Source organism: Zalophus californianus, chromosome 6, assembly GCF_009762305.2.
Source record: "Zalophus californianus isolate mZalCal1 chromosome 6, mZalCal1.pri.v2, whole genome shotgun sequence".
Taxonomy (NCBI): Eukaryota; Metazoa; Chordata; class Mammalia; order Carnivora; family Otariidae; genus Zalophus; species Zalophus californianus.
This window is the reverse complement of record NC_045600.1, coordinates 104,168,318-104,182,589: the sequence shown is the minus strand read 5'-3', so window position 1 is coordinate 104,182,589 and position 14,272 is coordinate 104,168,318. Positions and strand designations below refer to the sequence as shown.

Genomic DNA, 14,272 nt, shown 5'->3' with positions numbered 1-14,272 from the left:
TTATTTCAGATACTGAAAATAAGAAAGAAAAAAGCCAAGTGAGGTAGGAGACCGCCTCCCCTCCCCCCACCCCAAAGCTGAGACACCTTCACTGAAGAAGGCAAACCAAGAAATAAAGCCATCGTGCAAAAAGGGAAAGCAAGGAAACGTGTGTTTCATCCTTAATGCTAGATGGAGGGATGAAAAATCCTCTCCTGAGAAGAGGAGCCCCAGGTGGGTGGTACTCATGCAGGTGTGCTTTCTGTATTTGCCCAATCCGTGTGATCTGAACAAACCTTAAGCAGAGAATCTAATGTCACACGGTCTGAGGTTGGGTGGCCCCTGATGTCCAGCGGGAGCAGTGTGTTCATCTGGAGCACCTGTCTTCACTTTGGACCCACTGTAATGATATGATGCCGTTGGTTAGAAGACAAGTCCTGATTTCAGAGGTCCAAAAGTGTGTGCATTTGGAATCGGAAATGGAAGATAGCGAAGCCCTGTTTCCTGTGCCCTGCCTGGGAGACTGGCTACAAATGACCTGTCTCCAGTCTCTTCAAGAACTTACTCACCCTTTAGCCATGTCACTAGACCTTGACCTCATACAACCAGATTTCCTAAAGGAAAGAAGCCCCCAGCTGAGTAACTCAGGTTAGACTTTCTTGTGAAGGTCGAGATAAAAGGCACTACAGGAGTAAGACGTTGGTGCTGATTTGAGTTAAGGAGACTGGGAACAGGGAGGGGAAAGCGGTTAGTCCAGAATCGTGGCACCGGCCACTCACCGTTCGTGCTGGGAGGTACTGAGAGGCGAACCACCAGACGCTCTCGTTTTACAGCATTTGACAGGACAAGACTCGGCGGGAGTCATGCAGCTGGTCACCCCCAGAGCTGGGGTCAGAACCACGAGTGGTTTTCCTCCCAGTCGTGGAATCATCCTCTCTGTGTTCATGTCCTGTCATTGGTAACTATTTATTATTTAGATGTTTTATAAACAGGCCCTTTTCTGTACCTAAGAGCTTCTGAACACAAGTTGAAATGAACTGAGACATGCCCCCAAACCTTTCAGGGAAATTAGAGGAGGCTGTGACCTTCCTCTGTCACCTGGCCAGTCCAACTCCTGTCACCCTGTGGTATCAGAACTTGATGCCAAGGGGAGAGCCCAAGGAGGCCTGTGGAACGCCCAGCTGGAGGATCCGCCGGATTCCCCGCCACATGCCTACAGCTGGTGTCCTAACCGTGGAGTCAAGGGCAGGGCGGGGCTGACAGTGGCCGGATGGGGTGTCAGGAGGGGAATGTTGCACTGGTACCTAGAGGGAGGAAGGCCTGGGGGGTGCTGCCAGGCCACATCAGCCACAAAGGAAGAGTTTTCATTCACCACATATCGAGAGATTGGCCTCTGCTCTGTGCAAACGCGACCCTGGGCTGTCGGGGAGGCTGAGCATGTGACATCTTCCTGATTACAGATTCCCAAGGAAGCTGGAGAGTTGGCATCTGCGGAAGGCAGCAGGCTGAACCCGCTCTGAGGCAGATGCACATGGCACGTGATAGCTCAGCTTTGCGGGAGGAAAGGTGGAGAGAGCCTGGTAACCGGTGAGGGGGCTGGCAGTGAAGGGACAGGGCAGAGTGATAATGGCAGGAGAAGTCAGTCTCCCCCGCGAGCCCTTCTCCCTGCACCGCCCACCCTCCCCCACAGGTGATCATGAAGACGGCAGCCCCCCACCTCTCTCTGACAGGCGAGGCACCCAGCCCGTGTGGGAGGTGGCTGTGTGCCCAGCCACCAACCCCACTGTCAGCCTCTGGAAATGTCTGTGGCACTGAATGGCCTTTTCTCCTTTGTCTGTGAAACTCTTGGCCTGTGGAGAAGATTCTTTGCCCTGTAGAGGAGACCCAGCAGTGGGCATATTTGAGGAGCAGAAGGGACCAGTTCATCTGGACAAACACTGATTGTGCTCTGGCTCTGAAGGGAGGTGACAGATAAGGACAAGACAACCCCTGAATAAAAGACTCAGTGTCTGTGACAGATGGGAACCACCCCCCTGCCTCTGAACTGGGAGATGGGAAAGGCCATGCTGAGTGATAAAATAGAGGTACCCAATATTCCAAAAAACTAGAGAGATAAATTTGGACTGAGAAAGGGTCAGAGGGGCAGCAAGGGTCAGAAACGTTCTCGGGGAGGGTCCCCCCCCCAACACCTCCTTCCCAAGCTGTAGCCTGAGAAGGTGCCACGTAGAATTTGGAGGGGTGGGCATGAGCCCAGATTAGGGTCAGGAGCCTGGACCTGTTAAACAGAGATAAAAGAGGAGCTTTACAGAAATTTAAGAGAGGGGGTGTTTTCGCTTTGAACTTTTGGTTGTGGGAAATTTTCACAAATATCCAAAATAGTATAGTGAATTCCATATGCCTCTCACCCAGCTGCAACAGTGAGCAAGTTATGGCCCATGATCTCACATGCACCTGCACCACCGCTGTTTCTGGAATATTTTAAAGCAAACTTTAGACTTATTTCACTCATAAATTCTTCAGCATGAATTTCTAAGCACTTTCTTTTTAATACTACTCCTGTACCATTATCACACCTAACAAAACCAAGAATCATTCCTTAATATCATGTGGATACATATTCCATAATCCCATGTCCCCACTTTTCTCCAGGATGTCCTGTTGTGGGTGGTTTGTTCAAATCAGGATCTAAGCACAGTCCATGCATGGCGTTTGGTTGTGTCGTCTCTCAGCTCTCCTGTCTTCCATACCAGTACAGGAGGGAGAGCTTTGGAAACTTTTCCTGGGGACAAAAAACTGCTCAGAAAACTGAAGGTCCTGGGAAGAGGGTCAAAAGTGCGGAGCCCTAACTCTGGAAAGTGAGACCAGGTCAGACAAGGAAAGGGGGCATCCCACTCCTTTCCATTGCCTTTTTCTATGTGCGGGACGACCTGCAGAGACAGTCTCTCCACAGATCGCCCCACCCATGTATAAGGAGGCAGACACTCAGGCCCTCATAAGCCTCATGTGCTCCTTTCCTGGAAAGACTGGGAAACGAAGCCAGCAAAAGGGAGAGTTGGAGGTGCCACCTATAGAGAGACTGGATTAAGGGAGATTGGTGGGGCTGGAGACAGACAGACCCAGGCTGGAGATGGAAGTGGGTGCTCAGGTGTCGCTGACTTTCCATGGAGGATGGGGCTGGAGAAATGGCACAGATGGAGGTTTGAAAAGTTGCAATCCGTTTGCAGTTTCTAGAGGAGGCCTGGTATTGAGAGGAAATCTGGAGTGCCTCTTCTTATAAAGAGAGTTCCTTTTTTGTGCCCAGGGGGGTAGCTGCTGTTCCAACTCTCTGCTCTGTGGGCGTCGGTCCTGACCCAGCACACCCTGCTGGACTTTGTCAAGGCCATTTGCATCTCCATAAAAAAAACCTGACTTCAGCCACAGCGTTTTGTCTTCTTGCCTCCTTTCCCGACATTTTTCCGAGACACTAAACATGCTCCTAGGAGCCTGGTCAGAATTGCCCATACTCTGGCCAAAGGACCTCAGGTTGGAAGGTGGGTACTGTGTGTTCGCAGAGAGGGGAGGGCCAAGAGAAGGCAGACCACAGCCCCATCCCCCCCTGACACCCCTAATTTAATCAAAAGTGTTGGTGCCACATTCCTTCTGGGAACAGATTTCACTGCAGAATTTACGTCTCTGACTTTCAAGGATTAGATGGCAGTGTCAGCATGTGGTGAGCCTCTTGGCAACCAAGGAGACCCATTGATTAAGAAAGGCCAGCCTGACAGATTTATGCCTGGGTGGCCCCGTTCTCAGAGTTCATGCTGTTTTGTGTAGCACATAGACAGGGCCCTAGAAGCAATGGCATCACCTCCCATTAATGGCTTCTGGGAATGGTCCCCCCCTCATATTTTAGTTGGGCCCCTCTGCTCCATGGTTGGCACTGCTGGACTAGTTGGAAGGTAGGATTCTTATTAATGGGATTCCCCTAACTGCGTGTTGACTTTCCAGCCATGGGGTTCGGGCCTCTCTCTTCTGGCAAGAGTGCCAATCAGTAAGTGGATAAAAAGAGGTCCCTTCCCTCCCAGAGTCTGCTGATCCCACCTCATCAAACTCTCCAAGTGAAGTACAAGTGTCCCCTGCAGGGCTTAGGCTCAAAAGTGAACGCAGACATCAGTAAAGTTAGAGGTAGAAATGTTCTGTGGGTTGGGGAGGCAGGAAATCACCCTGGAAAGGAGATACTAGTTGCTGGGAGGTGCGGGAGAGGGAGAGTAACAAAAAACAAATAAATACAGAATAAAATGTCAGGTAGTGACACCTGTTATGAAGAAATAGGGTGCAGGCACAGTGCACTGTATGGGGCAGTTGGGGTGCTATTTTATATACAGAAGTCGAGGAAGGCTTCCTGAGGAAGTGACATTTGAGCAAAGACCGAACAAAGTGACAAAGTGAATATATGAAGGAGCAAGGGCAAAGACCCTGAGATTTTGGGTTCCTGGGCCAGGAAGCAGACTGTAGGAACCACAGTGACGGAAAGGAGAGAGGGACGAGGAAATCAGGGTGGAGCAGGACCCAGATGCTACAGGCATCTTCTCTTCCCTCTCTGTCTTCCTCCTTCCCCGCCCCTCATTCCCCCTCAGGCTTTGGCCCAAAGAGTGTTTTAGTTTGGGAGAGTGAACAGCCCCTGGCTTTCTCATCCCCCCCTCCAATGTCAAGGGTATGTGCACTTTCCTCCCTGCTCCCTGCTCCCCACAGAGCTCTGTTGACTCCCAGGCAGAGCCCTGGGGAGCCATGGTGTCACGGCCTCCGATCCAGGAGCCCGGGCCTGTCATTGGCAGGAGTGAGCAGGTCCCGGGTCCGAGGATTTCATTCCAGTGTGTCTCTTCAGCAACTCGCGGAAACTAACGTTATAGCTGTTAAGCACCCATGGGGTCTGCTCTGGGTGGGGAGGAGGTGGGGCAGAGGACACAGACAAAACCATGAAGAAAATCATTTCTGTGCCCTCAAGGTGTTTTTCACTAGTGAGACGGCCCCACTGCAGAGCTGGCCGAGGTTGGTGGGAAATACTGAGGGAGCTCACCTGTATTTCGGTCACGGCAGGGAGAGAGTCACTGCCTTTCGGAAGCTGTCTTGCAGAAGGTCATGTTTGAACTGGGCTTTGAAACACACAGGGGCCTTCCGGGAGCACAGGGGCTGGGGTGGGCATGGAAAGTGCGCCTCCTGCTGGGAGATTTTAGGTCCCCAGCAGTGTGGGCCAGCTCTATGCCCCGGCTTCCCCATGCCAAGCGCCATGATGAAAAACCAGCAAGAATGGAGGAGTGCTCCAAGCGTGGATGGGAGACAAGGCCAGCACTCAGGAACCCACGAGCGGCGTCACACAGCAGTCACTGAGGAGCCAAATGAGGCATTGCTGTGAGGAGGCTGTGAGAGCAGAGAGAAAAATCAAGCTGGGTGGGACCATATGGGTCATCCCTGGCAGTTCATTTTCTTGAGGTCACAGAGCTCTCTGAGAATGGATGAAATCTATCAGCTCTCTTTGGAAGAAATGTATATGTGTACACACCCATTAAATTAAATTTTTTATTGAGATATAAATCACATACCATAAAATTCCCCATTTAAAAGAATACAGTTCAGTAGTCTTTAGTATCTTCACAAGGTTGTGCAGCAATCACCACCATCTAACTCCGGGACATTTTGTCAATCCAAAAAAAAACCTCATACCCTCTCAGAGTCATCTCTCAGCGCCCCCCCTCTCTAGCCCTGGCAACCATCAATCTCATTTCTGTCTCTATCAATTTGCCTATTCTGGGCATTTTATGTAAATAGAATCATACAATATATGGCCTTTTGTGTCTGGGTAAATAGAATCATACAATATATGGCCTTTTGTGTCTGGCTTCTTTCACTCAACATAATGTTTTCAGGGTTCATCCACATTGTAGCATCTGTCAGTACAGTGGACCCTTGAACAACCCAGGTTTGAGCTGTGGGGGTCCACTTTTATGTGGATTATTTTTTTATAAATACAGTACAGCACTGTAAATGTATTTTCTCATCCTTAAAATTTTCTCAACACTTTATTCTCTCTAGCTTGCTTTATTGTAAGAATACGGTACGTAAAACATATACAAAATATGTGTCAGTCGACTATGTTACCAGTGGGGCTTCTGGTCAACAGTAGACTATTAATGGTTAAGTTTTTGGGGAGTCAAAAATTATATGTGGGTTTTTGACTGTGTAGGGATTCAGTGCCCTAACCCCTGCATTGTTGAAGGGTCAACTGTATTATGAATAATATTTCTGAATTATATTCCATTGTAGAGAATTTTGTTTATTCACTCATCAGATGATGCACATTTCAGTTGTGTCTACTTTTTGGCTATTATGAACAATGCTGCTGCTTTGAACATTCATGTACAAGTTTGCACACTAAAATTTGCAAACCATTTCAGGGGGTTCATAGAACCTCTGAAACCTATCTTTTGCTCTAGGAAAACTTTGTTTTACAGAAAGGGAGGAATTCAAGAGGGAATGGACTCATCAAATTGTTTACATTAAACATGTCCAGTTTTTTTATATGTCAATTATACCTTAATAAAGCTTTTATCCCCATAATACAGATGAGAAAACTGAGGCTTAGTGAAGCTAGGCCAGCTTGTTGGAGAAGTCAGGATTTAAGCTGAGCTTTAACTGCCAGGCTGTGAAAGGCAACTATACATCCCACTTCCTCTCCCTCTCCACTGAAGCCCCTATTTCCTTCAATTTACTTTTGAACGGAGTCCTAATGTTCTATTTGCCCTCCGTTTTGCTAAGCCCAGTACCATCCCAGCGCACAGTGGGCATCCTAGACTGCTGTCCAATGACCCTTCCCCAAAGTGAGCCGTGATTGAAGGCCCTGCCTCCCATTCTTCCCCTCTGGGGGGACAAGTCTCCAGCCCAGCCAGAGTGTGTGTCTGTCTGTGTTATAATGACACCAGGGCATCTCCTGAAAGCTGAGAAGTCTGTAACCATTTGCCTCAACGCAATGGCCCTCTTCATGCCCTGCCCTATGAGGAGGTGCCAGAGTCAGGCTAAGGACAGCATGTGGCTGGGGGTTTGAAGGAGGGGTGGTGGCTGCCGACCCAAGCCCAGTGTCAGCCACCAGATTCTGCTTTGTCTCCCAGCCGGTGGACAACCAGCAAGCCCTGGTCCGCAGGGAGTCTGTGGTCAACCTGGAGAATTTCAAGAGGCAATATGTCCGCAGGCGATGGAAGGTATGTCAGGGTTTGGGGGTGGGGAGCAGGGGGCTCCGGCAGGTCTCTGTGCACAGTCTCACCTGGCAGCCCCTTTTCTCTCTCCCTCAGCTCTCCTTCAGCATTGTCTCCTTGTGTAACCACCTCACCCGCTCCCTGATGAAGAAGGTGCACCTGAGGCCAGAGGAGGACCTGGTAGGTAAATTCAGTGTTCTCTTCTTGGGCAGGATTCTGGGGTGGCCGGGAGCTCGGGGATGGAAGGGAGCAGGTGGGTGCTAACTGTTTCTCACCGATTCTGCTCGTCCTGTCCTCTGAGCTGCATGATCGGCAGAGGCTGCACGTTCAGGGGGCGCCGCTGGGGTGGTGCCGGGAGGGGAGCACTCCGATGGGGCAGCACGGGCTTCTGGAAGATCTTGAATCCTTTCCTGGCGGGCTTTCAAAGGGACTGCTGCTGCCGCTTCACTGCGCCAGGCTTTTCCCTGAGGACTTGTAGCCTGCTAGGGTCCTTGAGTCTGAATAACATGACTACCACAGTCAATCCAAAATGTATTCCTGATAATCTGAAGATCTACTGTAGCATGAGAGCTTAATATTCGTTTTTCAATTTTTCCATTTCTGTTTTGCTTTAAATTGCCATTGATAACAATAATAACAACAACAATACTTAGATGATATTTGACTAGCTTCTTACTGTTTATGTACATTTAAAATGAGGAACTTACTCAGGAGTGTGGCCTCTGGAACCAGACTTTCAGAATTCATATCGGCCACTTACTAGCTGTGTGACCTTGAGGAAATTACTTAACCTCTCTGTGCCAAAATGCTGTCCTGTGTAAAATGGGGTTAACAACAGTTCCTACCTCATAGAGTAGTGACGAGGATTAAATGATGACATAACCTTAGAGCCTGTCATTACAAGTGCTCAGTGTGCATTAGCAGTTATTATTGTATAAAATCTCCCCGTAGGCTAAAATGCAGTGCCAAGTGCTTCAGAAGGCAGTTAGTGTTTCCGCTCGTAGAGGTGCCCGGGACAGATGCTCCCCACTGCTCATCAAATGTGGGGAGGCCCCAGAAGTGTCTGGGATGGCACAGGAAGGGCAGCTGCCTGGGACGGATAGGGCCGTCAGCCCTGAACAGCCCCAGGACCCGCAGCTCTCGGGCTGCATCCCAGGACCTCCGTCCGCGCCACATCCTGGGGTCCACTTTCTTCAGCCGAAGCTCTTGATTCTTGCTCTTGATTTGGGGGTTTATGGCACCAGATGCCCTCAGCAACTGTGTGGCTTTGGCAAAGCCATGTCCCTTCTCTGACTGCTCTCCTCATCTGCTCTTCAAGGGGACTGGACTTTCCCTCTGAAAATCCCTGTTAATGACAGGCAGATTTCGCCCCGGCTTACTTTTTCATTGTTTGGCTCTGACTCATGCTAAAAAGTTGCTATTCAGCAGAGCTGGAGTTATTTTTATTGTTACAGCCAGGCTTGGTCCAGGATATATTTGGCTAAAGTTAATCTTTTTTTTTTTTTTTTTAAGATTTCATTTATTTATTTGACAGAGAGAGAGAGAGACAGCGAGAGAGGGAACACAAGCAGGGGGAGTGGGAGAGAGAGAAGCAGGCTTCCCGCGGAGCAGGGAGCCCGATGCGGGGCTCGATCCCAGGACCCTGGGACCATGACCTAAGCCGAAGGCAGACGCTTAATGACTGAGCCACCCAGGCGCCCCTGGCTAAAGTTAATCTTGACCTTGGATTTCCAACTAGCTCAGACCAGGGGAAGGAAAGGGAGAAGGCTCTGTCCAGGCATATGGCAAGTGAGTTGTTCTCATATGATGGAGGCCATGGGGAGACAGGACTGGAGAATAATTGGAAAAAATGTAAATTTCTTTCTTAATTTTTGTCCTTGTGCAAACATTTAAAAATAGCCCACTCAGTGCCATCAGCTCAATGGCTTATTCTAGCTTATTCTACAAGTGGAAAAGGAAGGCTTGGGTCCCAGACATCTATTATACAGTTTTCTCAAAGGGAATTTCCTTTAATAATAATAATAATAATAATAATAATAGGTCCTTTTCTTCAGGCAGCCTTAAAATTGAACATCCAAGAACAGATTATTTATGACGCACTGAAGTCTTTCTGAATTAGTACCTCTTTTAATAAATTTTAATAATTTGATTAGACTGGGGTCGCCTGGTGGCTCAGGTCCTGCCTCGGGCTTCCTGCTCAGCAGGGAGCCTGCTTCTCCCTCGGCCTCCCGCTCCCCCTACTTGTGCTCTCTCTCTGACAAATAAATAAATAAAATCTTAAAAAAATAATTTGATTAGACTGATGTGGCCTGAATAAAAAAGGCACTGTGACCTCCAGGATGGCTGCCCAGACTCTGGTTGAGCCATGGAATGCCCTTTACTCTTTTCCTCTTTCATAAAGATGGAGCCCAAAAGCCAAAGATGCAGCCTAAGCCAGTCAGAGCAGAGGGGATGTGGAGCAGTGGCCATCAGAGCTTGGGGAGGTCCCTGTGGCTCACCCCTGCCCCCCATCCTCTCCAGGCTGAGTTCAGGAGACCCTGAACACTTACCCAAGTGGTCTTGGTTACGTGGCAGCTACAAAGAGCACCAGATATCATCTTCATTATTATTATGATTTGGCTTCTCCTGGTGCCTGGTTTTTCCCAGATGCGCTGCCTGTTTTCCTTCCTCCTGGGAAGGAGGCCTCAAGGCAGTTGGTCTGGCCCCATTTCAGGTCCCTCCCCACCCGCACCCACTCTACCCCCAGACTCTAGACAGAGCAGCAGCCTTCACCTCAATGCCCACCTCCCCGGCTTGCAGGCCCCTTGGCCCAGTATCAGCCGGGCTGCCCAGCACAAACCCATCGCTGGCCTCTCACGACCCTCTTGCCCTGGGCCTCTTTTTTTTTTCCAGAGGAATTGTGAGAGTGACACAGAGGAGGACATTGCCAGGAGGAAAGCTCTCCACCCCCGGAGGAGGAGCAGTACCTCCTAGGTGGCCCAGCTCTCTCTGTGCAGACTCCGGGTCCCCACTCGTCACCAGCACCCAGGCATTCTGCATCCCTGAACGCTTTGCAAGACAGATGAGCCTGCAGGATTCAGAAGAACTTACAGAGGAGCAGGGAGCCCTTGGGAGCTGTGGCCGTCTCCTATGGGGGAGGCCCTGACGTCCTCAAAGCTCTTATTCTCCATAAAACAGGCTTTCACCTGTCTGCCAACCTCAGAACCTCGGGTGAGGTGTGGACTTGAGAAAATGATGTCAATGAACATCATCATCATGGGGGAAGGTCAGACTCGGGCAGGTTTCCTCACAGGATGAGGGAGTTCAGAACGAGCCTGGTGGAAAATTACACCAGAAAGACAGAGGCCTCCCCCATGGGAACAAGACAGGTGAGAAAAGTGAATCTTAGGGTGTGAAGGACCAATCCTGTGACCTCCCAAAACCCACGTGGAGTCAGCATGTTGGGCTGACCAATATATTAGGCCTTCTCAAGTAGTCCACTGTATTGTAATTTTTTTTCACTTTTATTAAACTTCTGATTTACCTGATGCTTGGCTTCTTCTAGGGCTATCCCCATCTGGTTTTCTTTAGCGCAGGTGCCTGACTCTGGGCGAGCACCCAGGGTTGGGGTGCTGAGTGGATGGTGTCTCAGAAAGTCACGGTGAACCATCCCCCCTGGACTATAGGGCACCTGCCTTCTACATCCTTCCTTAAAGGTTTTCCGCCCCACCCCCCCGTCAGCACAGACACAGCATATAATGCCTGTACCCCCCCCCCCCACTATTACCATTGCCCCTGCTGGTAGGGGCTCCGTTGTGTCTCCCAACCCCTGGTACCACAGAATATGACTATATTTGGAGTTAGGGTCTTTAAAGAGGTAATTAAGTAAAAATGAGGTCATTGGGGTGGGCCCCAATCCAATGTGCTGGTGTCCTTATAAGAAGAGGAGATAGGACATCAAAGAAAGAGCGTGTGAAGACACAGAGAGAAAACAGGCGTCTACAAGGTAAGGAGAGAGGCCTCAGAGGAAGCCAACCCTGCCAATACCTCGGTCTCGGGCTAATGGCCTCAAGAGCTACGAGAAAATAAATTCCTGTTGTTTAAGCCACCTGTCTGTGCTACTTTGTTAGGGCGGCCCTAGAAAACGAATATATTTGCCAACTATGGCCAAGATGGGGCAGGGGACTTCTTTTTTTTTTTTTCCTAAGATTTAATTTATTTATTTGAGAGAAGAGAGAGAGCACAAGTGAGGGGCGAGGGGGAAAAGCAGAGGGAGAGGGAGAAGCAGACTCCATCGAGCAGGAAGCCCAACATGGGGCTCGATCCCAGGACCCCGAGATCATGACCTGAGCTGAAGGCAGACACTTAACTGACTGAGCCACCCAGACGCCCAGGGCAGGGGACTCTTGAAAGATGTGGATGGAGAAGGGCAAAGAAGGACCCACAGGGAGAAAGGAGAGGAAAAAGAGATGGGTTACATGGACCCTGGAAGTAAGGGAGGCTTAATGACGTAGAAATCTGGGCCCTGCTTTCCAGGCCAAAAGAATGGTGACGCTGACCAGAAGCCCAAGAGAAGGTCCTTAGAAGCCACAGGTCAGGGTGAGGCACTGAGACTGAGAAAGTATGTGGGAAGAGGTGGGAAGAAAGGGGAAGTCTTGGAAGGTGTATGAGGGGAAAGTGAGCCAGGAAGAAGAGAGGGGGAAGGAAAAAGGGCCAAAAAGAAAGGGCCCGGGGAGAAAGGGAGGCTGAGTCAGCAGCAGGTTTGAAGTACATCCTGTGAGGGAGTGGGCCACACTGCTTTCAGTCAGTGCATGGATCCAGAGTAAAATGGCTCCAGGGGAACAGAAAGGCAGCCCAGTTTCAGAAAAGCTCCGAGGCAGAAAGGGAGAGGAGCTGTCAGTGTGTTGAGGAAGCTCTGCAGCTGACCTGTGGTTCCTGGGTGTCCTTGTTCTCAGGCAGAACCAGCTCTCTGCCTCACTGCAGCCTCTGGAGGACAGTTGAGGCTGGGAACCAGGTCCAGGGCCCCAGGGCCTGTGAGGGGCTCTCAGCTGTGACGGGGCACATCCGTCAGTGGGGAATGTTCTGGAACAGGGGCTCAGTGGGAGCTCCTGGGAAGTGATGTGTGGTAGAGGATAGGGGACTGCCCTCTTGCTGGGGAGCAGAGCAGTGACCGGCGTTGACAAACCCAGCCGTGAGTTTCCAACCATGAGCATCGAGTTAGCCTTTTGGAGTTTGTGTGGCCTAGCTGCTACGTTTGACTGAAGAGGAAATTGAAGCCTGGAGAGAGGAAGTGACTAGTTCTGTGTCACACAGCACATTTGTGAAAATGTCTGATGAAAGCCCAGACTTCTGCCTCCTAGCACAGTGCTCCTTTCTTCAGCCCGGTGATCTATGTAGACCCTTAATGAAACAGATGGACTTTTCACTTTGCTTCATTTTAAACACGTTCTCGTCAGTCCTTTACTGCGCCCCGCCTTGTACTTCATTCCTGGAAATGGATGACATTGTCACACGTGCTTCTGTCCATCTTTTCACAGTAAAGGAACTCTGTTGAGGAGTGGAGACATCAATCTACCTCCATGGGCTGCGAGTCAGTCAGGGAACTAGTATATGCCTCGCAGTGTTCTAGATGCTGGGTTTAGGAGAGTGAACAGGACAGACATGGCGCCTGCCCTGAAGGGGTCCGCAGTCTGGGACTCCTCCCTGCCCAAAGACTGTTCCTCCTAGGCTTCTTCTCATCCAGGCTTGTATCAATCAAGCCCCACTCACTGAGTCCCCTCAGCCCAGCTCTCTGGTGTTTGATGGCACCTGCTAGCTCTCCCAAATTCCTTGGGAAGCACAGGGCCAGGCAGTGAACAGAGGTGGGCCTCTGAGGATGCCTTTGAGGGCCAGCAGCCAGAAGAAGCCAGGTGCCCATGCCTTTCCCATACAGAGGCTCAGTCCCTGCAGCCTCTCTGCTGGCGGATGGCTGGTGCCCTCCAGGTATGAAGACGAGGGGGGCAGCTGAACCAGGTATGTAGGGTTGGCTCTGAAGAAGGCTGTGTTGGCCTGCTGACACTTCAAGGCTGAAAGAGACCACAGTGTACTCTGAGGTGAATGGAATATTCCAGTGACAAAAGCTGTGCTCAGTTAAAAAGGCAAGTCTTCAAAGAGATGTGAGGGAGCCCTGCCCCGGGGGTGTTTGCCTGTGTGTTTGCAGGATGCTGCATTAATATTTCACAAATGCACACATAAATATTTTAGCGCACTGTGTTTTAATGCCAATCTCACCAGCCTTCCTGACTCCAGATCTTAGATTGCATTTGCCTTTTCCACTCACATATTTATTTGGTGAAAACCCTATTTTGGAAGCAAATGAAGACCATATCATAAGAGGTGAACCACAAAATCTCTGTGAAAGAAAAGTCAAGCCCAATGCTCTACAGACAATCAAAGTGGGTATATGTGAAAAGAGATCAACTAAGGACTGAGATATCACAAGGAATTTTATCTGGCGCTGGCCTGTAGAACTTTCTTTCCATCTGGTTCCCAGCTCGATGTCATCCCGACATTGTTCTGTTTGCTGCCGCTGGACCCCGAAGAATAATGTCTTCTTCAGTGGTCAGCTGAGAGGATCCCATTCTAAGCAAACCTTGATGGGCTTAGGGATCGGAGCAATTGAAGAGCGGTGAGCAATGGGTAACTGACTTTTCAAAAAGCAAAACACAGTTGGTGAGCTAGCACTCATAGTTCCTCTTCCTGTGTTTCCCTTTCTCCTGCCAGTTCTCTTTTTCTCTGCCCCTCCATCCATTTGCAAGTCATAATATATAGCTGAAGTACATATTTTAGTAATGTCTTCATTTACTGAATAAAATTCATGTTCCCAGTTCTTAATCTAAGAAACAATTGATTGCATTATCTAGAGGGAAGTAATTTTGTAAGGATTTTTCCCCCTGTGGATCAGTGATCTCCACCCCTGAGCTAGACGAAACACAAGAGAAAAAGTAAACAACAGAAGCTCATAGTAATTTTTAAAAACCTGTTCTGCAAGAGGAACACTTCACATACAGGCTTTTACTATACCCTCTTCATAACCTTATAAGGGGAAC

General features: G+C 49.6%; 1 protein-coding gene across 3 annotated transcripts in view; it reads left to right on the top strand.

The window, feature by feature from the left end:
• The window catches only part of DAPK2 (death associated protein kinase 2), a 132,135-nt gene extending 121,301 nt beyond the window's left edge, over nucleotides 1–10,834 (top strand). For 2 of the 3 annotated variants that reach the window (XM_035728049.1, XM_035728048.1), the window contains 3 exons: nucleotides 7,122–7,211; nucleotides 7,302–7,385; nucleotides 10,098–10,235. In XM_035728049.1, the coding sequence (XP_035583942.1) occupies nucleotides 7,122–7,211; nucleotides 7,302–7,350 (139 nt within the window). In that variant the 3' untranslated portion in view covers nucleotides 7,351–7,385; nucleotides 10,098–10,235. Of the gene's footprint in view, nucleotides 1–7,121; nucleotides 7,212–7,301; nucleotides 7,386–10,097 lie in introns of all 3 variants that reach the window. The other variant, XM_027570888.2, reaches the window with a different exon arrangement.
• Nucleotides 10,835–14,272: the final 3,438 nt, after the last annotated feature.